Source organism: Gekko japonicus, unplaced genomic scaffold (genome assembly GCF_001447785.1).
Source record: "Gekko japonicus isolate JY-2015 unplaced genomic scaffold, Gekko_japonicus_V1.1 scaffold1287, whole genome shotgun sequence".
Classification (NCBI taxonomy): domain Eukaryota; kingdom Metazoa; phylum Chordata; class Lepidosauria; order Squamata; family Gekkonidae; genus Gekko; species Gekko japonicus.
Genome location: NW_015165862.1, coordinates 147,339 through 173,894, shown reverse-complemented (window position 1 = coordinate 173,894; position 26,556 = coordinate 147,339). Strand labels below are relative to the sequence as shown.

The 26,556-nt window shown below is 51.1% G+C and overlaps 1 protein-coding gene across 1 annotated transcript in view; it reads left to right on the top strand.

Moving 5' to 3' along the window:
- The window catches only part of LOC107110446 (collagen alpha-1(V) chain), a 291,309-nt gene that overhangs the window by 149,076 nt on the left and 115,677 nt on the right, over nt 1-26,556 (top strand). Inside the window, exons 13-19 of the mRNA XM_015411231.1 lie at nt 9,941-9,997; nt 11,321-11,374; nt 12,751-12,804; nt 13,259-13,312; nt 15,259-15,312; nt 16,586-16,639; nt 17,173-17,217. Of these exons, the coding sequence (XP_015266717.1) occupies nt 9,941-9,997; nt 11,321-11,374; nt 12,751-12,804; nt 13,259-13,312; nt 15,259-15,312; nt 16,586-16,639; nt 17,173-17,217 (372 nt within the window). The remainder of the gene's footprint in view (nt 1-9,940; nt 9,998-11,320; nt 11,375-12,750; nt 12,805-13,258; nt 13,313-15,258; nt 15,313-16,585; nt 16,640-17,172; nt 17,218-26,556) is intronic.

Here is a 26,556-nt window from a genome sequence, read left to right as displayed (position 1 = left end):
AAACCCAAGATGCCTCTTTCTTTTGCATCTTGTAATACCTTATATTTAACTCTTGGTTTTTTCCCTTGCCATGCAAATCTAGGTATCTCTTTCTGCCATTGTTTAAATGGTACATCTGTTGTCAAAATGGGAATTGTCTGGAACAAGAATAACATTCTAGGTAAACCATTAATCTTAATCACAGATATTCTACTTAAAAGTGACAGTTGTACATTACCCCATCTCAACATACCTTCTGGCAAATGAAGTTGTCAGCAAGACAAGTCAGGAATTTATTGGACCTTTCATTTTTAGCAGAGTTGAACTTCCAACAGATATCCAGGTAACTGAAATCTCCCATGACCACCATGTCCCATCTCTTTGAGAACTTTATAATCTGTTCTAGGAGTGTCTCATCTACGTTTTCTGCCTGGCTTGGTGGTCTATAGCAGACCCTCACCATCATGTCACTATTATTTATTACTCCATGCTCATCACTCAATACTAATTCTGGTATTAGATGAGATTTGATACACAACACAACTCCATTTTTTCTTTTTAGTATCCGCTGATATAAATTCTTCACCCAGGATTTTATGTCAGATATTTTGTTTTATTTTTCTTATGTTAATCTCGTGTGAATAAATAACATCTTCTTTAATTTTTTTTGAAATAATGAAATATTTTCCCTTTTTTGAGGGGCATTTAATCCATTAACATTCCATGATAAATATTTGTAATATTTATTGTAAGAAAACTTAATTTTTTAATTTCAAAATAAAATTAAAAATTTAACTTGGTACCCATGGCACCCAACAGGGAATCCTCCTTGTCCACATCTTGGTCCCTGTTAGGTACGAGACTCAACACAGCTAGGGAACAGTGAATCAGCTTTATTAACGAAGTCAGAAGAAATCAGAACGAGACAAAAACATAGAGCAATAGGCTCTGTTTTAAACAGTCCGGGCTTAGGTAGCCACGCCCACAATTCAGTTAACAACCAATCACTATTTACATATAAGGTCCAATCAGAGTGCTTCCCTCCAGAACATTGTGCAGCTCTGATTGGTGTATTTACAATTCTGTTTCAGAACTCAAGCTAATGCAGAACTTTATACGTAACAGTTCCTCCCCCCTAAGACGGGACAACCTGGGAGCACATGTAGTCTTTTAAATAAGCAGGAGGCTGCTTACTTCTTTGTAACCGTCTTAATGTTACAGCTGGGTGATTGGTTGGATGTTCCCTGTTGTTAGGGCTATCCAGACTACCTTGTGGGCAAGTTGTCTGACCCTGGTCTTCAGACCGGTGACTGGGTTCGGTCGGGATACTGGGTGGTTCTCCCTCATGGGAGTTGTCTGCGTTCGGGAGCTCTACCCATTCATCAGGTTCGGGTACTTCGGCCACCGCAGTATTGGGCTCAGGGTCTACCTCAGCCCACCGTTTCCTTAATTGGTTGATGTGCCGTTTGAACACTCAACCGTCTGTCAACCGTACTGTGTAAGTATGCAAACCCAGTACCTTGGTTACCATTGCTGGTAACCAACGATTCCCTCCTGCACAGTTTCTGGCATATGCCAACTCTCCCTCCTCAAAACCCCTGGTCCGGTCAGTGGACTCACTCTGTGCGGGTAAACAGCCCTTGTGGACTGACAGTTCACATTGCCTTGATGCAAAAGGCTTACATTCCTCTGTGACGTGCCCCACCGGCCACCCCCTCCACACCCAGTTGAGCACCCTGCCGATGGTGGAGTCTCTGGCCGATGCAGCTCTGATTGGTGTATTTACAATCCTGTTTCAGAACTCAAGCTAATGCAGAACTTTATACAACAGTCCCGTTCTTCTATTGGAGTATCCATCTGCATCTCCTCAAAATCTGATTTGAACCTTGTAAAAAATCTCTCGCTTTTTGAACTAAATTCAGTTTGAATCTTTGTTGCTTTAAAGTAAAAATCATGCCCTCCAACTGCCCATCAAAAGGCAGTCCTTTTCTGTCTTAGTTTTTCAATCAAAAAGGCACTGTCGTTTCTCTTACATAAAATCCTAAGTGGAATTTCTTTCAAAACAATTACATCTATATCATCAGTTTATAACTTATTGATAAAATGTTGGTGAAGTACTTGGTCTGTTGTCATCTTTCTCACAAACTGGACTAGTATGTCCCTTGGGACATTTCTTGTTTTGGCAAATCTAGAATTAATCCTGTAGACTTTATCAATTTCTATTTCTATGTCCTCTTGTTCCCTCTGTAAAAAAGTTGCCAAAAGTAAAACAATCCTCTCTCTGGTGTCTTCACCCATTTACTTTTTAGTATCTCTCAACCTCACAATATTCCTTCTCTCTCAATTACATTAGGGCTACACTGTTTAGATCGGGGTGTCAAACTTAATTGTTACGAGGGCCAGATCCGACAGAAATGGGACTTTGTGGGGTCAGATCATGTGTGTCATAAAATGTAATGTCATGTAGAAGAAAAAGAAGAAGAAGAGATTGGATTTATACCCTGCCCTTCACTACCCAAAGGTGTCTCAGAGCAGCTTACAAACTCCTTTCCCTTCCCCTCCCCACAACAGACACCCTGGGAGGTGGGTGGGGCTGAGAGAGCTCTGACAGAAACTGCTCTTTTTCAAGGACACCTCTTGTCAGAACTACGGCTTGCCCGAGGTCATCCAGCCAGGTGCAAGTGGAAGAGGAGTGGGGAATCAAACCCGGTTCTCCCAGATTAGAGTCCGCGCACTTAACCACGACACCAAACTGGCTCCTCCAATTGTTGCCCCACCCAAACACCAAAAACACAGTGCAAAGGCTCCAATTAGCAGCGGTTCTCTGAAGTAAATAGAACAATCCCATGGCAGATTTCTCTTCACAATCCCCTCTGGAAGCCCTCTCACAGTGGGTAAAATGATTCTGTGCAATCTGCCCTCCAAAGCTGCCCTTTCATCCAGGGGAACTGATCTCTGCAGTTCGGAGATCAGGTGTGATTCTGGGAGAACTCCAGGCCCCACCTAGAGGACAGCGACCCTACATGAAAAGCGTCATCTGCTGATTTCTTTGGATCAAATCTCTCCTAAATGCACAGAAGCACACCAGGCTGGACCATCTGGCAACTAGGAAAAGGACTTGGCTGTGGATCTGCTCCGGCATTCCCTCAGGCCCCGCTCCCAGTCCTGCAGGGTTTTTCATGTGGGCTCCCATGTATTTGGCTGACTTTGTCTCAGTGCCTGATGCCCACCGTGCCAGTTTCCATTCTCCAGCCATGTGTGTTGGCCCTCCTGGTGCTTGAAAACTCCTCTGCCTTTGCAGTCCCGGAGAGGGAGCAGGAGCAGACACCAGACATCCCTTTGAGCAGGCCCGGTCTGTGCTCTGAGGAATTACAGGCCAGATGGAACAGGCAGGTGAAGTCTTGAAAGGAATCAGTTCAGGACAGTCACTGGTAGAGGGCATCTATGAGATGAAGCTGGGGCTGCTAAGTAGGGAGCAGGAAGGGAATTCCTCTGTAGACGCCTGATGCTGCTGGTTCTGGGGGCTGTGGCTCAGTGGCAGAGCCTGTGGTTTGCATACAGAAGGCCCAAGGTTAAATCCCCAGCATCTCCAGTTAGAAGGACTAATGTGAAAGACAAATTTAGAGTCCAGTGGCACCTTCAGGACCAACAAAGGTCTATTCAAGGCTTATTCAAGGTATGTGCTTTCGTGTGCAGGCACACTTTTTCAAATACACTGGAATGGGAGATAAGGTTCAAACTTATAAATGGGCTTAACAGCAAATTAACATGTAACATGATGAAGATATTTAAAGGCCCTGTTCACACAAAGGGTTTTGGGCCGGGAGAGGGACGGATCGGGGCCGCAGCAAACGGGCGCGATCCCACAGCAACATCTGGGAATCGTGCTGCGCCCATCCCCCATCCGTCCCTCCCGCCAAAAAAGCGCACCAAAAAAGAACCACCTAACCTGGTGGTTCAATTGAAAGGGCCACAGCAGCCTCCCCCTCCCCCTCGTCTCTTCCTCCCCGGCATCTGATCGTGCCGGGGAGCAACGGCACGCGGCTCACGGAATCCGTGGGATCCCGCCCGCAGCGTCTCTATTTTGGTGTGGCTCTAATTTGCCGCACTTTCACCGGTGTTTTCCCTGCCGTGTGGCAGGGGCCTAAGATGTGCGAAAACAGACTTAAATAACAAGCTAAGATCATAAGGAAAACAGAATGTGAAAGACCTCTGCCTGAGACTGTAGAGAACTGCTGCCAGTCAGAGTAGGCAATATTGATCTTGCTAGATAAAGGGTTTACATGGCAGGCAGCTGCTGCTACAGTCATAAGGAGGCTTCTGTTGGCTTATGGGTGAAAACCAAACCCAGGTTCCACCACTAAGGTCAAAGGGCATGTGGAACCCACCTTAAATGTGATAACCAGTTGAAAGCCTCTTGCCGTCATGGGTGCTGAGGAAGGGCCGTTGTCAGCTCCAGCAGAACCCACGGCTGGCCCCTCTGAAGCTTCAGAGATCGGCAATTTGCCATCACCGCCTGCACTGGCACCTGGCTCGGCAACAGCTGACGAGGAGCAGCCACAGATGGGAAGCCCTCCCGATTCGCCCCCGAGAGTTGCTCGCTTACTGTTATATACGCGGACCGCCAGCAGGGGTCCGCAGCTACAGGCAGGAGCTTAGCTCCTCAAGACAATAGGAACTGAGGATCCTAGTTCCCCCAGCACGGACCAATAGGAGCTATGGCGGGAAATTCAAACCCCCCAATGGGACTGTGGGTGTGCTGGGTGGGTGTGTATATAGTTGGCCTTGCAGGGCCGTTAGCCAGTTCGATGTTAAGTACAATAAACGTGTGCAAACGCATGTCGTCGTCCGAGTCCTCCATGCTGCGAACCCAGTACTTTTCACTTACGAGACCGACTCCGGCAGGACTTAGCAACGATCAACGAGGCGACGTGCAGTTCGTTTGCAGAGCAGACGGTCAGTTAGCCCTGAGTTTTGATAGACGCTTGGCTGCTGGTGCCACTGCGCTAATTGGAAACACCAGCAGAGGGCTATTTAGCTTCAGGCTCTAAACTGGCTCCTTTGTGGAAGCAAACTCGTCAACTTCACGACGCCTTGCGTGTACTCCACCTCCTAGTTCCAGACCTCGTTCCTGCTCCTCTCCTCCAGCTTCTGACTCTGGCTTGAACGACCTTGCTCCTGGTTTGGCTTTGGCCTTTCACTCTTAGTTCCTGCTCAACCACTTTTGGCTCAAGACCCCAGACTGAACTTGGACTTCCCTCTGCCTGCACCCCAGACTTTGACACTTGCCATGTGTAGGGCAGTCCATGTAGCTGTAGTTTTGGTGGTTGCCCAGCACACTGGTCCATTCCTGTCCAGCATTTGCACACCACTGGTCTAGGCTCAGACCGATTCTCCACTGGCACTCAAACTCTGCCTCCATACAAGCTGGTGCACCAGGTAAATGACTTTTAACTTGAACACGTGGAACACCCAAGTAGATCTGTGCTCACTACATGGCCATGCTTTCTTTTAAAAAGGCCTCAAATTCTGCTAATCTCCACTAATCGCTTAGGTTTTACTCCTGGGACTAAAACTGCAACTTTTTGTGTGTGTGTGTGCTGTTTTAATGGGGGAGCGGTCAAACATGGGTATACAGTTCAGTAAATAATACAGCATTTTTGCTGCTCCAGTTGTAGCCATGGGTGGATTTTAATTACCAAAGAGCACAGATAATTACAGGTCTTTTAAAGTATTGAATTCTTGCAGTGGAACAAATTTGTTCCAGCTACATTATAAAATGTGGACAGCCCAATTACCTGGCAGAAGATTTATTGACTCTGCCCCAGCTACATAACTTTTTACTTAGTGAGTGTATATATATATCCTGCATCATTTTTAGTTGCATTTCTGCTGTTTGTGCAAGGATATGTCATTAGTTGTCCAAGACTCTTCTCCCTTTCCTCCCCTCCCCTGTCTATCCTATGAGGCAAGAAAGATCTCTGACTCACCAGCGTGTAGTGGTAGGATTACCAGGGGTCATTTTGTAGAAAAAGAGATGCAGGAGCTCATTAGCATAACTTATTTGCATATGCCACACCCCTTGACATCACCAGAAGTGTGTCAGAAGGCACCACTGGACTGTTTTGGATTGCTAGCTATTGGGGGGGAAACGTGCAGATCTGTCCTCACAGAGGAGGGAGAGCTTGTACCTGAATAAAACTTGGTCTTAAAGGTGCCACTGGACTGTCTTGGACCGGGGGGCTGGGGGGGGGGGCTCTGCAACTTCCCTGGCTGCTTCTTGCTCTGACTGAGGGCTGCTGGGAGCAGGGGGTGGGGCTTATTGCATGTGCCCACCCCCTGGGCTCTTTACTGCCAGAGCACCACTCCAGTGCACTCCCGCAGGAAATGAGCCCTGAGGGTTACCAATTTCAAGATGGCACTCAGAGTTCTCCTGGAATCGCAACTGATCTCCAAACGACAGAGACTCATTCCCCTGGAGGCCACAGTGGCTTTGCAGGGCAGGCTCCATGGCACCACTTCCCCACTGAGCTTCCCCAAAAAAACCTGTGGCCGCTCCAGCCCACACCTGCAAATCTCAAGGAATTGCCGAAGCAGGAATTGGCAACCATCCTGCATTGAGGGTAGGCTTGCCAAGTCCCCTCGGGGGGCGGATTGGGCCCCGGGGGGAACCCCACCCCGACGTGCGTGTCACCCGGAAGTGACGCAACCACGCCGGGCGCGCTGGGGGCGAGGCCACGGGGTTTTCCCTCGGATGGTCGTGGCCCCGCCCCCAGCGTGCCCGGCGTGGTTGCGTCACTTCCGAGTGACGTGGATAAACCGGATAAACCGGTGACGTGCGAGCCGGCTAAAGTTGTCTTGTTCTACACCAAATAAAGTACGCTAAGATGAAATCACTCGTCTGTCTGCGTACTTTTCACTGAGTATCTTGAATTCCATGCAGCCTAAATGGATCAATGTTAAGTAGGGACTGCTGATAGGCGGGGCGTAGAGATCTCCCAGAATTACACCTTTCCCCCCCAAAAAAAATTTTTATTAGGATATAATAAGAAAAAAAAAGTTCAAACATATATCAAAACTTATACAATTATATATCCTTCCCTCCTCCCTTCCCCCCCCCCTTTTCGGCTTCCCACAGTGCTCCAACGTCCAGCACAATTCTTAAATTTTCTCCATACCCCCCTTTCTCCTTATTCACAACCACAGGTAACTTATCCTTCAGCAGTTATTCTTATACATTTATCTATTTTCTACTATCCTTTAATTTTCGATAGTTCTCAAAGCAAAGTAAATTGTCCGTTACATCCCAGTATTTCTCCAAATAATCTTTAAAGTCTTTCCAGTCTGCAAAAAATTCTTCTGCTTCCAAATTGTTAAGTTCCCAGAATTACACCTTAACTCCTAACTACAGAGACCCCTTCACCTGGAACAAACGGCTGCTTTGGAGAGTAGAACCTAGAGGTGCCAGGTGAAATCTCTCCTTAAATCCCCCCCTCTACAGGCACCTCCCCCAGATCTCCAGGGATTTCTCAGATCGGAGTAGCCAACCCCATGATTTCAGGAAAGATTTAAGCACCGCTCACATTTTGCCCAGAGTGCACCTCTCTTCTGTGTAACGTCCGCCTGGGGTAGGATTCAGAACATCAGGTTTTTTGTTCCCAGGTCTCTGGGAGGGGCTATAGGGTATAAACAGACATGCCCACATAATGAAGGGGACTATTCAGCCTCTACAGCTTGTCTCTCTGCCTCCCCCTTCACATACACCTTTGAATCTAGGGCCAGTTTTTATTTATTTTATTTATTACATTTGATTTTAAACCACCCTCCCCCAGGAATACCAGGCTCAGGATGGTGCACAACAGGATATCATATAGACAGCATTAAAAACAAATTAAAACCCATAAAACACAGCAGTAACCAAAAGATGGCATTAATTTTTCCCCCAATGGAGCTATTGGCCTCACGGGGAGGCAAGGGGGTTAAGGTTCCCAAGTCCGGTCGGCACTGGAGCGGGGGACTCCAGCGCCGCTCTGGAAGTGCGCGCACGCCGCAACCCCATCACCCGGAAGTGATGCAACCACGCCGTGCATGCTGGCCATGACCATCCGAGGGAAAACCATAGAATTTTCCCTTGGATGACTGTGGCCCCGCCCCCAGCGTGCCCGGAGTGGTCGCGTCACTTCCGTGTGACGTGCACGTCGCGTGCTTTGGGGGTGGGGTCCCCCCCCGGGGCCCGATCCGCCGGCGGTGAGGAACAGGCCTCTGGGGTGGGGGTTCCCCCGCCCCCCCGGGGGGACTTGGCAAGCCTAAAGGGGGTGGGAGTGGCAGACAGATGGGGCTGTTGGTGTCCTCAGCCGAACATCTCAGCCTTGCAGGCCCTGTGGAGCTGTATCAGGTCCCACAGGGCACAGATGTTGTTTGGCAGGGAGTTCCAGCAGGTTGAGGACAGCCGGATATCTCTCAGGCCAGGGACCACCAGCAGATTTTGAGCTATTGAGCGCAGTGCTCTCCTGGGGGTACAGCAGGGGAGGTGGTCCCAAAGATACATGGGTCCTGGACCATTAAGGGCCTTAAAGGTCAACACTAGAACCTTGAACTTGATCCGTTACTCCACTGGAAGCCAGTGCAGCTCACACAGCCTAGGGTGGATGTTTGCTGCTCGTGGAGTCCCCGTGAGTACCCACGCAGCTGCATTCTGTATCAGTTTGAGTTTCCGGGTCAGCCTCAAGGGTAGGCCCACGTAGAGTGTGTTACAGTAGTTTAGTCTGAAGGGGACTGTTGCATAGATTAGCGTGACTAGATTGGGGCGAGGCAGGTAGGGAGCCGGTTGCCTGACCTGGCACAGTTAGAAGAATGCCAGTCTGGCAACATGAGAGACCTGGGCCTCCATTGTTAAGAAGGCATTCAGGATCACACACCCTGGCTCCTGGCGGTCGGGGCTGTTCTCAAGGGCACGTGGTCAAGAGCTGGGAGTTGGCACCCCAGACTGGGACCCTCTTTGACCCTCCAAATCATCCTTTAGCAAAGCCATCCATCGTTTTCTTCTTTTCTCAAGCTGCTGCAAATTTAAACATTTGATCGTCGTTGTTCTTTAAAATCATTCTTAAAATGTGAAAAAAAAAGTTCTGGGGAGGGAGTGACCTCATGGTTGCCCCAAAGACTAGCTAATCAGTAGCGAGCACAGACTCATCAGGTGCAAATATGACGAGCGGTTTCCCTGGACCTCGGTGCTTCACGTAATATGGGTTACCTCTGATGTTCTGGGGAGGGAGTGACCTCATGGTTGTCCCAAAGACTAGCCAATCAGTAGCGAGCACAGCCTCATCATGCAAATATGACAAGCGGTTTCCCTGGACCTTGGTGCTTCACGTAATATGGGTTACCTCTGACCAGAAGCAGGTCAGCATGTGGGTTACCCACACTGGGCTCAGAGGATGTGCATCTGGCTGTGCAGTGGGTGGCCTGAAAGCAGGGCCCTTGTGAGCCGTGGGCTCCGCAAACACACAAAAAGCACACCCAAAGCGCCTCGGCCGTTACCCACTGGGCTCAGGTGATGTGCATCTGGCTGTGCAGTAGGTTGCCTGAAAGGGCCCTTATGAGCCGTGGGCTCTGCAAACAAACAAAAAGCACACCCAAAGCGCCTCGGCCTGAGTCCTTAGAAGGCACAGTGTTGGGCCGCCATAACTCCTGGGACCCCAGTTGGAGGAACGAACGCGGCTCTCACTTGCTGGGCATCGCAGACGTTGCCTTCCACCCTGGGACACCGCCATGGAGCCGAATTATCTCTCCCTCTCTTTTCTTGCAGCTGGCGTTGAGAGGACACACATTGGGCCGCCAGAACTCCTGGGACCCCAGTTTGAGGAACGAACGCGGCTCCCGCTTGCTGGGCGTCGCAGACGTTGCCTTCCACCCTGGAACGCCGCCGTGGAGCCGAATTATCTCTCCCTTTCTTTTCTTGCAGCTGGCGTTGAGAGGACCAGCCGGCCCAATGGGCCTCACGGGAAGGCCAGGCCCCATGGTAAGTAAGAGGCCCGGGCCCACGAGGGGACGGAGGCCACAGACTTCCTCTTTAGTCCGGCTCTTTAGGGAGGGGGAACTGCCACTGGGATGCAGTGACTGACGTGAGCACATCCGGAGGAGGACCGGAGTTCTGGGAGCTGGGCTTGTAAGAATTACAGAATCTGGTTAAAGCCCGTTTAATGCTACAATATGTGTTCTCTTGGGATTCCTGTACTTTAAAATAAGATTTTAAAAACTTTTAAGCAGAGGGTGCATATTTTGCCAGGGAACGGAGGTCACAGACTTCCTCTTTAGTCTGGCACTTTAGGGAGGGGAAACTGCCACTGGGATGCAGCGACTGACATGAGCACATCCGGAGGAGGACGAGTTCTGGGAGCCGGGCTTGTAAGAAGCACAGAATCTGGTTAAAGCATGTTTAATGCTACAATATGTGTTTTCTTGGGATTCTTGTATTTTAAAATAAGATTTTAAAAACTTTTTAAGCAGAGGGTGCATATTTTGCCAGACTCTGAAGATTAATGATATCGCAGTAAAGAATAAATTTCCCATCATGCTTTGCCTCCTTCCAAAGGCCTTAATGTAGATTTCAGAGGTTTCCGTTTAAGCCAAAGGAAATCGTCAGGGAATTGACTGAGGGGGGACCCAAAACCAATGACTATTTTGAAAGGGCAACTTTGGCCTGTTGCTAATTAATAATTAGTTACTTAATTTCTGTCTTATCCACTTATTTAGTACTGGCATTAAAAAATTAAAGTACGAAAAAACCCCTGCCAACTGCTACAGACTACCAAAAGTCCATATAAGATCAGCAACCCCCCCTCTCAGCAGTAAACAAATAATTTAAAACTAAAAAAAGATTAGAGCAATGACCATCCCCATTTAAACATTAAAAACTCTGCAGCAGTAATAACAAAGGCTGACATATTTACCAAATCAGCAAACCCCTGGCGCTCAGATGCATGCAGAGGCCCCCGGGGAAAGGAAGGGCTTCGCAAGCATCCAGGGACAGCAAACCCTGGCCTGGCTGATGGGGGCAGGGAGTTCCGAGGTGAGGGGGTGCGGCTGATCCCTCGCAACCCCCCCACCCCCATATTCAGTAGGCCTTAAAAGCATCTAGAGTAGTTTGAAAAGCTTAGATTAAAACAAAAACAAATAGATAGGGCACCTTACTGGAGGATAAGCTGTGAGCAGCAAAATGTTGACTGGCCATTGGGGCAGCCTTGTTGCCGTCGCGGCTTCCAGGCCCTGTTGGGCCATAAGGAGTCTTTCCTTTCCTTTCTGTAAGCAGTAAAATCGACACAGGGCCTTCTTTGCCCCACAGGGATCTCCGGGCAGCGGAGGAATCAAGGGTGACCCAGGAGACATGGGGCCTCAGGTACGTAAGAAGCATCTCCACCCCTTCTACCTGTTTCCCGTGCATTGGAACCTGGGGGGGGGGGGCTTGGCCGTTTATCAGAGCTACTCAGCTCCAGGAGAAGACCCATAAGGTCCATCAGCGTGGACACTCTTCCCTGGAGGATGGCTTCCCTGCCCACGCCCATTTCCCCTGGCAACAGGCTGCCAGAGGGCGACAGGTGCCCTGTGGGCCAGGATGAGTCCCGTGGGGGCCGGCCAGCCAGCCAACCTGGACCAGGCATCCTCGCATCCGGAGAAGGTGGGCTTCGATGCAGGGGAGCTCCTGCTGGAATGGATGTCCTCGCAGTGCCCACTGGACTCCTGCTGAGCAGCCCAGGACAGGGGTCCCCGAGATATCGCCCTCTGGCCCCTTTCCAGGTGCCCGCCAAATGTTTTTAGAGAATGGGTGGGGCTTCTGCCCAGCGAGGCCACTGATTGAAAGTGAGCTGTGGCAGTCATTCTGTGGCTGCAGCCACCACCCTGTGCCAGGATTTCAAAGGTGCACCAGAAGGTTCAGCTTTGGACGGGGGGGAGGGGGGCGGTCTTCTGCTTTTTCTGACTGGCTGCCGAATGTTACAGAGGTTATGAAGCTGCACGAGAATACTTTAGATTAACACGCATACCTGGGAACACGACCATGAGCCCGCAGCACACTTCCTAGCAAGGAGCGGGCACAGGGCTTCCAGGGGTGGGGTTGCCTAACAGCTTAAGAGGGGGCTGGTTCCAGAGTTCCCTCCATGCCCACGAGAAGCTTCAGCATAGCATTTTACAGGCATTAGGCCCCTGCAGAAGGGCGGGGCATTTTTTCTGTGTCAGTTGGAAGCCCAGGGCCCTCCAGAGGCCGGCCTCTCTCAGTCACTAGAGGAAGCCTCGCTGTCCCCCTCCATGGCTGGCGGCTGGCTGCAAGTTTGCTGCAAGTTGAAGGGATTTTTTTTTTGTTTAGTTTTTTACTTCATGCTGATTCTCCCAATAGTTGAAATTCTGAACTGAGGCATGCCTTCTGATTCAACGGCTGCAAATTCAGAGTGCTGACTCACGCAGAGACAGTATCGGCAGACTCTGTTGTATCTTTGCACTAAGAGTCATCGAATGACGCAGCTGTGCCAGTGCAGAGATATGGCAGAAATCGCTGGGCCCCGGCAGAGGCAGGTGGAAGGAAAGGAGGCCGGACCGGCTTCAGAGGGTCTGTGGCAAGACAGCTCAGTTTGAGTCCCAGAGCACCTGAGAGACCACCAGATTTCCGGGGGATCAACTTTTGAGAGTCAAGGCGGGATCTGTAGCTGCCCTGCAGGAGACGTTGAATCAATGGCCTTGGCTTCTGCGGTTGCCCTTTTCAGTCTCTTTTGTCTATTTTAGGGTCCACGAGGTGTGCAAGGCCCCCCAGGCCCATCCGGGAAACCAGGACGCCGGGTACGTGGAATCAGGCCGCCTTTGGCACAGGGGGGCATGAGGGTGACCCGTTCACTGAACAGTAGCTTGGGACAGGAAACAGAGCTGGGTCCACAGGAGCCCTACCCCCCACCCCCATATTCTCAGCCTCTGTCCAGGAAGCCCCGTGTGCAAAAGGGTGCGGCTGCTAGTCACGTGTGGTCATCATGCCCCAGGCCCCGGGGACAGAGAGAGACGTCTGATGGCTGCGCTGCTGCAGGAGTGCTCAGAGAGAGATCTCCTGCGTCCGGGCGGGGACTCCTGCCAGCCCGTCCGCCGTGAGGCATGTTCCGCATAGGCCAGGAAGGAGAAACAGCCCGTCCAGATCAAGGCCCTGGCCATGCGATCATTTGGCAATGACCCAAAGCCCCGAGGCAGGTGGCTCTTTCTGGCCTCAGTCAGATGTTGTAACTTCATTTCCTTCTTGTCTTCTCAGGGACGTGCTGGCAGTGATGGGGCAAGAGGAATGCCAGGGCAGACGGGGCCAAAGGTAGTTCCTTCGAAATCTACGGGCAGATTGTTTTCCTTTGTTTCGCATAGCAGCCGCATCTGTTCATGCAGACATGCTGCTCACGTGGAGTGAAACTCAGCCACGGAAACAGAGCCCCCTAAGCGAGACATATCCATTGGGAAAGAAGTCCCTTCGTCTTCTCTCTCCTTCTTGCCCCTCCCTCCCTCCCTCCCTCCCTCCATCCATCCATCCATCCATCCATCCCTCCCTTTGGAGCTGGCTCAAAGGAGACAGAAGCCATTAACAGGGACTTTGAATGCAGGGGAAATTGGCCCCAGAGTCCTGTATATTATTCGGAGGTTTAAGTGCTTGATTCTGTAGGTACTTAAAGTGGAAATAGATTGGGGGGGGTGGCTCTGTAACAGAGAAAAGAGGCTGCAAATCATTTGTCCCCATAAGCTGTGGCTCCCTTGTCCCCAAAGGACGGGACATGAGTGGGGGGGGGGGGGAAGGGCGGGGGAGAGAGAGGAACTGATTTCTTTGGAGGAAGCTGTGCAAGGGAAATTGGCATTCATCAGCTCAGGACTCCTGAAAGGGTGCTTAAATTGCTTCTCCGAGTTCCTTGGCCATTTGAATGATAATGACCAAGGAAGTGCAGGTGACCAAGAATGTGGAGCCAAAACTAGCAGCCCTGAGTCAAGCTCTGTGCTGTGACGTCATCATGAAAGGCATCTTCCTGCCGCCTGCAGCATGCTATGGAGGAGGGGTGGGCAGATGGCCAGCCATGTGTTACTTCCGCCTGCAGAGTGTCTTGGCATCACACGTCTTGGTGGCCTATGGCAGGGGAGGGGGGGGCCTTTGGGCACAGGGCCACTTGATTTGGGGGTGGCCATGCAACATCCAAGTTTGCCCCAGCCCCGAGGCTCTCACCTTGCTGCGAGTCCGTATACAGTTGGCTGTTACCTTGCCAAGAATGGCTTTCGACACCATAGACGTGTTGACAAGCGCCAAAAGAGTGGGAAGGTGCCACGCTGGCCCAAGACTGGCTTCCGGGCCCTCGCTGCAGCCTTTGGGCCTCAGTCAAGGAGAGAGGCTCCGTTTTCAGGTCCGTGGCCTCCCAGCAATGCCCACGGTGAGTCGAGCGCCTGCTGCAGCAGCCCCAGAAGGCCGGGCCAGCCCTCAGGGTAGGGGTCCCGGGAGCATGCAGGGAGCGGTGCTGGTGGCTCCCTCGTGGTCTGGCCGGGGCGGCCGCTGCTCATCAATGACAGTGTTCCAGGAATGGCAGAGACGTCCTTGTGAAACCCCCTGGGCCTTCCAGGAGAGAGGGGTTTTCTGCTCACATATTGCCGTGACTTTACTTTTGTAGTGTGTGTGTGTGGGGGGCAGGATGGTGTTTTTATCTGCTTAGGTTTTTTCCTAATCCTCGTATATTTGACTTGCTTTTAAGAGCTCGGTTTTATGAACCTGTTTGTATGTTTCCATTGAATGGGGATTTTTATCATGAGGTGTCTTGAGGGGAGGGTTGACAGAGGGTGGAGAGCGGTGCTGAGTGGCAGGAGATAGCTGACCTGGAGGCACTGGTCATGAAGCAGGATCTCGAAGTGTCCACGTGGAAATGGGAAGAGCTATAGCGCTCTGGAGGACAAATTTTATCCCTTTCAGAAGAGGTTTGGGGGGGCTCGGGGGCTCTGAGCCGCCCCTGAGTCTCCGTGTCTCCTCCAAGCTGGGAAGCCCCGCTCAGCAGCAGCCTCTGCCCAGGGCCCCCACTTTGAGATTACAGCCCTTCTGCTCTGCTCAGGATGTGAACTGCTCCGCTCAGTGGGGGGGGGACAGAGGGGACATTGGGACTCCCGATGCCGGCACCCCCGAGCGCCAAGCAGTGAGGAAAGCCCGCTGGGGTGTCCAGCGCCCCCTCCCGCAGTGCCGAACCAGAGCTCTGAATAAGCCTGGAGGACCCTGGACTGACCCTGGCTCTCTTCTCCTAGGGGGACCGAGGTTTCGATGGCCTGGCTGGACTGCCCGGGGAAAAGGGGCATCGGGTAAGCCCTCAGTTTGTTCTGCTGTGTTGGTCTCAGAGTGGTCCTGGTGAGTCCGGTAGACATGTTTTGCCCGGGACCAGTTTCCTTCTTCCCCCTCCAGGGCTGCTTTTAAAAGTTCTTTGCCTGCTTCTGCTTCTCCTCTCTTCTCCCCCCGTTTTGTGTCACGTGGTCTTTCAGACCCTGCCTCGTTGGCTGCAGTTCTGCGCCTGCTGCAGCCCCATCCGCCCCCGTGGGGGGGAGCAGCGGTCAGAGTGCTGGACTGGGATCCCCGGCTGGGTGACTTCGGGCCAGTCACCCACTCTCAACCTAGCCTACCTCACAGAGTTGTTGTTGTTGTTGTTGTGAGAATAAAATGCAGAAGGGGGAAGTGTTGAAAGCCACTTTGGGTCCCCACTGTGGGGGACGGGGGAAGGTGGGGTACAAATAAAGCAAATAAGCCAGCTGCATCCTCTCCACGCTCCCGTCTGAGGGACAAGGGCCCGGAAGGCAGCCACCCCGCCATTCAGCCAGACCAGAGCTAGAACTGGTCCATCATGTGGGGGGGGGGTGTTGAAGGTCAGGATTTTTCTCTTGCTGGCTGAGGGCAGCTGGGTTTTAAGCTGCATTTTCCACACTGACCCATCTGACAAAGAATCCCTGCCTGTCGCAGAGGACTTCTGGGGCACATCACAGGGTACACACTTGGTTTTTGTGCATGGGGCATGATGCCTTTAATGCCTCTGCTCCTCCTAACCCCCTGAGAGCTCCCCCTGGAATGAGTGGGGGCACCACCGCGGAGCAGCCATCGTAGTGGGTGGCTTCTGGGCACCCCCGTCTGCCACGCGTGAGTCCTCCGCTGACAGGCTCCCCAGGAGGGCCTGGGTGCCCAGAAGGCAGCCTTGGAGCCGCTGGTGTTTCTGGGGGGCCCTGAGAGAGGGAGGGGCAGGAGCAGGACAGCCGGCACCCAAGGGGTCTTCTTTTGCTCAGGGCCAAACACGTCACATTTTTTTAATGGGTCAGATTTGGAGGGGGGGTTGGAGCACGTTCACGGGGGCCAGAATGGAGCACAGAGGTTTCACCCCTTGCTTTGCTCCATCCACGATGGTTTTATTTTTGTTTTTTAAATGTACATTCCGCCCTCCCCGCAAGTTGTGGACCCCTGTGGGAGCCCTGGACTGCTCTGGCTTTGGGCAGTGTGGTTGGTGTGGTCCCATGTCTGAGAACCCCGTGGCCCACAAACATGCTTAATCTGGGGTGTCAGCAATATGGCTGAATGTACGTTTAATTTTTTCAGGGTGAACCCGGTCCTTCAGGTCCCCCAGGGGCCCCCGGTGAAGATGGGGAGAGGGTAAGTCTGTTCTTTTTTGATTAAAGGAACGTAATTTGGGCCAGTTCAAATGTGCCTCTTCCTCCCTGCAGCACTAAATGATGTGTCCTGCGTGCAAAAATGGGGCCATCACAGATCAGTCTTCGCTGCGGCATGAAGTCACCCCTCGGTCTTTGAACAAATGCTCCGGGGTGTCCTGAGAAAGGAGCGGAAAACCCGACAGTGAATGCTCCTCCTGGGCTATCCTCTTTGCCCCTTCCAGCCAGTTACTTGATCCACTATTTACTGACCTTCATGTGTCAAAATGATCTCCATGACATCCCCCCCCCTCCATAAGCCGATCTGTCTTTATAAAGGTTGACACGAATCATGGAGGCGTGGCTGCTGACGTCTCTGACCTCCCGTGAGGAGGGCTTCCTTAGGCAGGGCTGCCCTTTTGTTACTCCCAGGGTGCTGCTTTTCTGTGCAGTTGTTATTTAACAAAGTGTGAAGCGCCTGTGATGCGGCTGCAGCAGGGCCTGTCCTTAACCCTTCTCTCTCTTTCCCTCAACCAGGGCGATGATGGAGAAGTCGGGCCCCGCGGTCTCCCTGGGGAATCTGTAAGTAACCAAGAGCTGCTGTACTCTTGAGCTTGACAGGGTTGTTTCATACACCTGTGTTTGTTCAGTGCACTCTTGGAAACATAATGTGTGAATCAGGGCCATGTATGCTGCTGGTGGAGCGTGTGCACTCTGCTGGCTGTTTGGTGAACCGTTGGGTGGTCATTGGTGGGCAAGACCTGGGCAGCTTCTCTGTTCAGCCAGCTAGATCTGAGGCGCCTGGAGTTTCTTGAGACAATTCCTGAGCCAAAGAAGATCCAGCAGGACTTTTGTTTCTAATAAACCCAACAGAGAGCATGAGATTTCCCCCTTCCAGCATAAACATGAAATTGGGTGAATTTCCATAATTTACCAGTATTTGAAATGTGGGAAACTATGGATTTTCCACCTCCACAGGTTCATTCCCCACCTCAGTAGGTTCTTGTAAGGTAAAGGTTCCCTTGCTCGAAAGCCAGTCAAATACGACTCTAGGGTTGCGGTGCTCATCTCCGTTTCAAAGCCGAAGAGCCAGCGCTGTCCGAAGACGTTTCCGTGGTCATGTGGCCGGCATGACTAAACACCAAGGCACACAGAACGCTGTTCCCTTCCCACCGAAGTGGTACCTATTTATCTACTTGCAATTTCTTGCTTTCGAACTGCTAGGTTGGCAGGAGCTGGAACTAGAGACGGGAGCTCACTCCGTCACGCAGCACACTCGGGTCTCGAACTGCTGAACTACCGACCTTCCAACGCCTGCAGTTCAGCGTTAATCCTACAACAGCCATCAGCCTAGTTCATGTTTGTGCAGGATTTCACCAAAGAAATTATTGGGGCCACATTTAGAGGAAATAAGTTGCTCTTAAGCCCCATAGAGATCTTTGGGGCTTGATTAGCATCCCCTAAATTGCAAGTGGGGTGTCCGGGAGCACCGGGGATTCCCGTCAGAGTTTCAGAGCTGGACCTTAACGTTCTCCCAAGGAGGGTGACACTTCTGTGGTTTCCGTGTCCCATTAGCCTTCAGAAACCCTTTAAATGTGGCTCAGGGGTGGAGCATCTGTTGTGCACAGAAGAGGTCTTGGGTTCCGTTCCTAGAACCTCCCAGTTGTGGGTGCCATGAGAGACCTGGAGAGCTGCGGGTGCCATGAGAGACCTGGAGGAGACAAGACTAATCTTCTTGGACCAATGTGGACTCTGCAGGCAGCAGCTCTTTGTGTTTGTAAACTCTGCAGCCAGAACCGTTTTAATCTGCAACGTATCTTTATCCCCTTTTAAGATGCTGGGGCTCCTCCATTGTGTCCTGGACCCCCCTCCCCTTATTTTTTGTGCTGAATTTCCAACATCATTGTGAATTCCAGGAACCTCAAACGTTTGTCCACTGTCTTGTGATGCGTGCATTGGTCTTGACTGAAAAGGTGTTTCCCAACTGCTTGTTTGTTTGGTGTTCGGCTGATTGCAAAACCATACGGTCAGACCTGAGAGTCATCCCATCTGGCTCCCTCTGTCGCTTTCTCACAAGAAGGCCAACCCCAGATTGAAAATTCATTGAGCTAAAACACTCTCCACTCACACACTAGTGGCAGCGTAATGCCTTATTGAAGATATGCTTGCTGTAGGTTCAAGAACTTTTGTTAGGGCTGAAGAAAACCGCAGGAAATCACAGGTTATAGGTAAAAGCATAAAATTCCACATTCACTCACGCCACACCTGCCCCTGGCATTTCTGTGGCGACATGGGCAGATATATGGTGCCCTGTCTACCCTAAGCATGGCACAAAGATTCACCAGGGTCAGTCTCATGAAAACCAACACTTGGGGCACAACTTCAGGAATAACTATGGCTGCTACTCCCATGCGCTTTCACAACACACACACACACACCAGGAATTTAACATGACAAGCGAAGGGGAAGAAAACAGAACCTAAGGACATACTGCCCCCCCCCAGCCCCCCTCAACCTCCACGCTGGTGGGGATGGCTGCGATGGACCTCTTTAATGAGGTGGGAAGCTCTCACGTGCTTAGCAAGAACCCACTCATTCTGTTTGGGCCCATTATGCTTCCATTTCACAAGGTAGAACAATTGGCCTCGTCTCAATCTAGTATCCAAGATGGTCTCCACCACCTGGTGGAGTTTGCCGTCGATCAGGAGAGGAGGCGGCGCTGGAGGACGACGAGTCCAGGGCGAGGGTCCAGGGTCCTCCTTTCACAAGCTGGAATGAAAAACAGGGTGCACAGAGCGCAAAGATTTAGGGAGCTCTACTTCAACAGCCACCTTATTGATAACATGCTTTACTCTAAAAGGACCAATGTACTTCCATCTCAGCTTCCGCCCAGGTTGTAGCCCCCTGAGGTGCTTGGTATGCAGAGTCCCCCGGAGCTAGGTCTCACTCAGGACTCCTGGTCTTGTCAGCATAGCACTTGTAATCCTCTTTCGCTTTATTCAGAGTCTTATGGAGGGTGTCCCAATTCCTAGTTACAGTAGACCACCAAAGCTGCACGTCCCCTTTTACAAGCTCTTTCAAGTCCACAATGGGCAAAGCCCTCCCCCCCTCATATCCATGTACTGCTTTGAAAGGGGATATCCCTATGGAGCTATGGACAGAGTTATTGTAACTGTACTCAGCAAATGGCAGCAATTGAACCCAGTCATCTTGTTGACGTAACACCTAAGGAATTGCCCCAACACTTGATCAGTGCGCTCCATTCGGCCATCCATCTCTGGAGGGTGGCTGCTACTGAGACCTTGTTCCACTCCCAACAGGTTCATCAGTTCTTTCCAAAACTTAGCAATGAACTGTGACCCCCAGTCCAAAATTATCTTACAGGGCAGCGTATGTAATCTTACCACGTGTTGTAAGAACATCTTAGCCAGTTGTTTAGCCATCGGTATTTGTTTGCAGGGCACAAAGTGGGCTTGTTTAGAAAACAAATCTACTTCAGCCCATATCACTGTCTTGCCCTGGCTAGGAGGCAGATCCGTGATAAAATCCATAGAAATCACGGCCCAGGGTCTCTCGGGTTTCCAAGGGTTGGAGCTGACACGGCAACTTCTTTTGCTCGTTACACAGGTCTGACAAATATCGCTCCTCATCCCAGGCCACCAAAGTTGTCTTTGGATTAAATGCAAAGTCTTTAAATAAAGGGCTCAGACAGTTTACTGTCATGCCCCATCGATAATACTCCCCCCCTTAGGGACTCCGGAACAAGCACCTTGTCTCCTTTGTACCAACACCCATTCTCTTCCTGACACAAAGAAACCTTCTTTTTGATAGTCTCTAGATCTGCGGGAGTAAGCGCAGCTTCCAGCCTCTCTGTCCATTCGCCTGACTCTGCCTCTCTCCCCGCTTTCGCCTGGCTCCGCATCGTTACTGCCCCCTCTCCAGCTAGGCAGGGGGAAACATAGTATCTATGGCTTCATCACATTGGCTGGTGTGCTGCAGGAGGCGGGACAAGGCATCTGCCAGGAAGTTAGACTTCCCATGGAGGTGCTTCAAAGTGAATTGAAACTTTGGGAAGAACTCCACTCACCATAGCTGTTTGGCGCTGAGGCGGGGGTGGTGGTGGTGGTGGTGGTGATGGTAGGGTTTCCAAATTTTTATGGTCGGTCCAGACCTCGAAAGGAACCCTTGCCCCCTCCAACCAGTGTCTCCATGTAGTGAGCGCTAATTTTATAGCTGCCGCTTCCTTGTCCCACACCGCCCAGTTCCTCTCCACCCCTAAGAACTTATTGGAAACGTAAGTGAGGGGGTGCAACTGTTGTAGACATTAGATTCCATGTCAAAAATGAAGTCAAATGAGGAGGAAGTTCTTGTATTTTATTGTAATGAAATATGGAAAACAGGCCAAAGGACCCATCAAATTGATTGCTTTCTTTTCAGCATAATCAGGAAACATGCCTCAATTAATAGGAAAACAATTAGACCAAATAGTTAACCAAAAATTGACAACTTTCTTCTTTTTCTTCTTCATCTTCTTCTTGAGCATATTCTGAACAGATTCAAGAAATACATAAAGTTAAATACTTAAAATGACATCAAAAGGCATAATTGGTTACAAAAACATAAACAACATTTACATGAAAATCTCCTTATTGGTCAAATGTAAGAAAGGTGTGCCTATGCAATAGCGTCACATATTTACTTGACATGTTGGCTAAAGCTTGTTCTTCCCCAAACAAAAGTATCATTACTGATACGAGACTAAAATCTTATCTGACCCAGACATTGAAAGGTTTGCCCTAAGAACTACAGAATCATGAACTTTGTACCTATTATGTTGCTTGCTAGCAATATCAGACCTACAAGAGGAAAGCCTTCTATATAACAGGCCTTTCTAACATCCTAATAAAATATTACTTAAAGAATAAATCTATTAAAACCAGAGAAATATGAATATGAACAATCAAGAAGGAAAAACCTATATATGAAAATCTTTATATTCCCATTCTTACTACACAACTTCCCATCAGGGCCCCTTTGTAAGATCCCCCCTCCCATAGCCATGTCCGAGGCATCCACCTGTACAATAAATGCTTCTGTTTTGTCTGGATGGTGAAGAATGGGCTCAGAGATAAAAAGAGGCTTTAGATGATCAAACACTTGCTGGCATTTGGGGTTCCACTTTAATTTACTCCCCCCCTTCTTGCTTTCTGGCCCCATCTCTTTAGTCTTTAATAAGTCAGTTGGGGTAGTGTCACTTGTGCGAAATTGGAAATGAAGGCTCTGTAAAAGCTGGCAAACCCGAGAAATGATTGTAACTGCCTCCACGTGCATGGGGGCTCCCACCCCACCACATCTTGCACTTTTTGGGGATCCACCCCCAACCCCTGTTGGGTGATGCGGTAGCCCAAGAAGTCTATTCTGGATTTGTGGAATTCACACTTTGACAGCTTGGCATAGAGCTGGTTGTTGTAAAGGGCACCTCTCTCACCAGTTTCACATGTGTTTCCATGTCTTTTGTATACACTAACATGTCATCTAAGTAAACAACCAACCCTTTGAACAGGTGCTTGTGCAACACTTTGTTGATTAGATTCATGAACATCCCTGGGGCCCCTGCTAACCCGAAAGGCATAACCAGGTATTCAGATTGACCCAAAGGGGTGTTAAACGCAGTCTTGTGTTCATCCCTCTCTCTTATGCGTGCCTGGAACTAAGCATCTCTTAAGTCCAATTTTGTGAAGATTTTCCCCTTGGATGCTTCGGCTAGTAGGTCTTCAATCATGTTTTAAATGTTTTAGCAGTGTTAAATGTTAAGTTTTAAACGTTTTAACGGTATATGAATCTTGGCACATTGTGCCAGGCAATGTGAGCTGCCCTGAGCCTGCTTGCGGAGAGGGCGGGTTATAAATAAAATAAACAAATCAAGGGTAGGGGGTATGCATTGGACATGGAGACTGTGTTCAGACCTCTATAATCCATGCACAGTCTAAGCCCCCCATCCTTCTTTTTTCTAAAGAGCACAGGTGCCGCAAAAGGAGATGCTCTAAGTTCTTGTCTATGAACCGCCGTAATTCTTCCCTCTCAGTCGGGCTCATGGCATAAAGTTTTCCCTTAGGCATTTTGTGCCCCAGCAATATTTCAATGGCGCACTCTGTTTTGCGGTGGTGGTGGGGGGCAACTCATTGGCCGCTCGTTCTTCAAACACTCGGCCCAAGTCTCTGTACTCTGGCGGTATGGCATTCAGTTCTTCCCTTGCCAGGCAAATTCTCTCAGGCGCCGGGCACGGCTCCTCCCCCCATTCTGGGTTCCACTGATGCTCCTTAAAAACATAAGAACATGTTGGATCAGGCCAAAGGCCCATCCAGTCCAACACTCTGTATCACACAGTGGCCAGAAATACCAGTGCCATCAGGAGGTCCACCAGTGGGGCCAGGACATTAGAAGCCCTCCTTGCATCTGGGATTTAGGAAAGTCAAAGTTCCTAAGCTTTACTGCACATAAGGGTCATGAGCTGCTAGCCACGGGCTGCCTAGTACTGTGGGGAACTGTGAGGTGGGGTGTACTATGAAGGATCTTTGCTCCCAGTGTCCTGAATCCCCCATGGGTAATTTAACAGTGCGGTATTGGCATGATTGCATGGTAGTGCTGTCCATCTGGGTGAACACTACGGGGTCTTTCAGTCTCATCACCCCTGCTCCCAAGCCTATGACGAATGTGGGGCCCAACAAGTCTCGAGAACACCCTGAGTCTATAAGGGCCCTGACTCTAACTTGGGTCCCCGCTTCGGGGTTCAGGATAGTCACAGTCACAAAAAAGAGGGAGGAACAGGTTCTCACTGGTTCTTGCACTGGAGTTTTGTGGACCTGCTGGCTGGCGCTCTTCACAGCAGGTCCGGCCCTTTTCCCTGCACCTGAGGCTCCTGAGCATTGCTGGAAGAAGTTCCCTCTGATGTGGTATACTCAGCTGCTTGCAAGGATTTTGGTGACTTTGGTCTCTTCCCCACCGCCTTCGGCTTCTTGTCGCGTTGCTCCTTGCGGCATTCCCTCTCCTCGATCCGAGGACGGTGACACTCTTCAGCAAAGTGCTCGGCTTTCCCACAGCGCAGGCAAAGCCCCTTCTTAAACTGGTGCTCACAATCCCCACCGGGTAGCGAACCCCTACCCCGAGTCATCTTCTGGGCGCGCCCCCCCCTTGTTCAGGTGCCTTATGCTGGTATAGCTTTACCAGGTGGTGCCAGTTCTCTGCCTCGCAGGCCACTTGGATCTACCCTGCTAAGGTTATGGGGTTGCCTTGGGCCTTTCCCAAGATGATGGTGTTCAGGCCGGCCTGGTAGAATTCAATCAGGACCTCTTTTGGCCAGCCCTGCAGCTTGGCTGCGGTGGCTTTGAACACATCAGAGTGTTCCTGCACTGACCAGGCTCCTTGACGGAGGCCCTGTAGATGGGTACGGGCCTTTTCCAGCTCCAGTGGGTCTTCGAATTGGTGCTGCAGGGCCTGCATCAAGGCATCCACATCTTGTAGCTCCAGGGCCATGACATTGTAAAGCCCCATGAACCAGCCAGTGGGCTCGCTCTCTAAACTGAAAGCCCATGTAAACCACATGCTGCTCGTCCAAGGCAAAGGTATGGCCCCACTCCCGCAGCCTCTTCTGCACCTGGATCGCGAGGAATGCCAGCTTTCCCAGGCTGCCGCTAAAGGCGGCCTCCAAGGCGTTGTGGGGCTGCTCTCCCTCTGCCTTGGGTCGTCCAGGTGGGGGCGGGGGCTTTTTGACTTCGCCTTCGCTCTCCTCCTCGGACTCTTCCAATTCCTCCTTCTCCATTAGCTCCTCCTCCAGCATAGGGAGAGTCTTCACCAGGCACTGGAAGCCTCCCCGGAGCTCCTTCCCATCAGCTCGGAGACTGGAGTGGCCTCTCTGCGTGGCTGGCTCCTCCTCCCACTCCTCCCGCATTTTGCCCAGGCCTCTGGGTCATCATGGAAGGTGCAGGAGACACGTGGCTTCTCGCGCTCAGCCTTCCCCCAGGTCCCACAGAACCCCGGGATACTTGCCAGCCAGGTCGGGTCATCCTAGCGATCGGGGCTGTCACGCCTCTTCGGAGGGTGGAAGAGAACGTGCTTTTTAGGCCTAGCACCGGAGACCTTGCTATCCTTTTTTCCCCCTCAGGGTCGTGCGTGAGGTTCTCAGGTTCAGACCTGGTACTCGCACTCACCCCGCTATCTCCATCGCCGTTCCTCATGCTGCTATTGGTTGGGGCTGGGGGGAGAGATCTATGGGAGTCCTAACAATCTGTCAGGTCCCCAGCTAAAACACTCTCCACACACACTAGTGGCAGTGAAATGCTTTATTGAAGATATGCTTGCTGTAGACTCAAGAACTTTTGTTAGGACTGAAGGAAACCGTGGGAAATCACAGGTAAAAGCATAAAATTCCCTATTCACTCACATCACGCCTACTCCTGGCGTTTCTGTGGCAACATGGACAGATATATGGTGCCCTATCTACCCTAAGCATGGCACAAAGATTCACCAAGGTCAGTCTCATGAGAACCAACACTTGGGGCACAACTTCAGGAATAATTATGGTTGCTACTCCTGTGCGCTCTCACAACACACACACACGGAATTTAACATGACAAGCGAAGGGGAAGAAAACAGAATGTAAGGAAATGAACGTTAAACAAAAGTTAAGCCTGAGCCAGTAGTCTGTTGAGATTCATGTCTGTCATCTACATGTTCTTTATTCCAGCCCTGATAGGTAGGCCCCATTGCAGGAGTGGGGGGAGGTTGAGGCAGCCAGAGACGGAGAGGGCAGTCGCAGGGCAAGTTCTGGTTTCCATGGGCTTCGCCTGCAGAAACTCTGCCCCGTTTTCCCCTGGCAGAGGGCAAAGGCAAGGGTCCCGCCACCATCTCACAGGCACTCTTGTTGTGCCTGAGTTGTTATCCACTCCCTTCTTTTCAGCTTGGATAGAGAGCTGTCAGCATCGTTTTGAATATGTAACTGTTGCAAAAATGATTTTACTGATCTGACAGTCTTCACTGGAAACGTTGGGAACCTTGAGTGTGCCATGAAGAAAAGCTGATGCTGTTGTGGTGGGGAAATTTTTGCAATCTCACAGTGCCTAAATGAGGCCCAAGCTGTCTTGTTAGAGCGTCTCTCAGCACCATCAGCCTTCCGATTAGCTGTAACGTCTGGACTGGTGACTGCTCTCAAAACCCTTAAGGAGGCCAGCATTTCTGGGTAATTGAGCAGGCATAAACAGCCGGGGCACTTTGTAGATCAGGAGCCAGGGAAGGGCACCGGATGGACCGAAGGGGGAACTTGGAAAGTCCCTGAAGGGGGACACGTTCCCATCCACGGGCACTTCTGGAGCGGCTGCCTGAATGCTGCTGCTTCATCAAACCTGGAAAGAGGCGAGGTGCAGCCCTGCTCCAGACTCTGGGCACAGACTTTGGGCACGGAAGGGGAAAGGGCAGTCCAAGCTCAGCCCGGGGGGAACGGCAGGCTGGGTGGCACCCCTCTCCGGCAAGGCCTGGGACCAATGCCGGGGCCAGGCCTCCTGCCCGTGGCTCACCGGCTGGGCTGCACCTCCTCTCTGCGGCTCTAGCTGCTGCTCTCAGCTGCGGTCTGGCTCAGCTGCCGCTGTTTTGGAAAGAGCTGGAGGAGAGGAGGAGGCCTGGCACCCCGGGGCACAGGGTTGTCTCTCTCGTCCCCCTCTTGTCTGGAGCCAATTTTCTTTAAATTTATTTAACCTTCGACTTCTATCCCGCTCACCCCCTAGGGGCTCTGAGCGGCTTACAATTCCAATTAGCCAATCTAATCTAGGGCCACATACGAAGGGGAGGTGAGAAGCCTACCAGGCACCCTTATCCTGTTGTGGCAGATCTTCTTATTGCGAGGGGGCAGTCCAGCGGCAACCCTCCTCC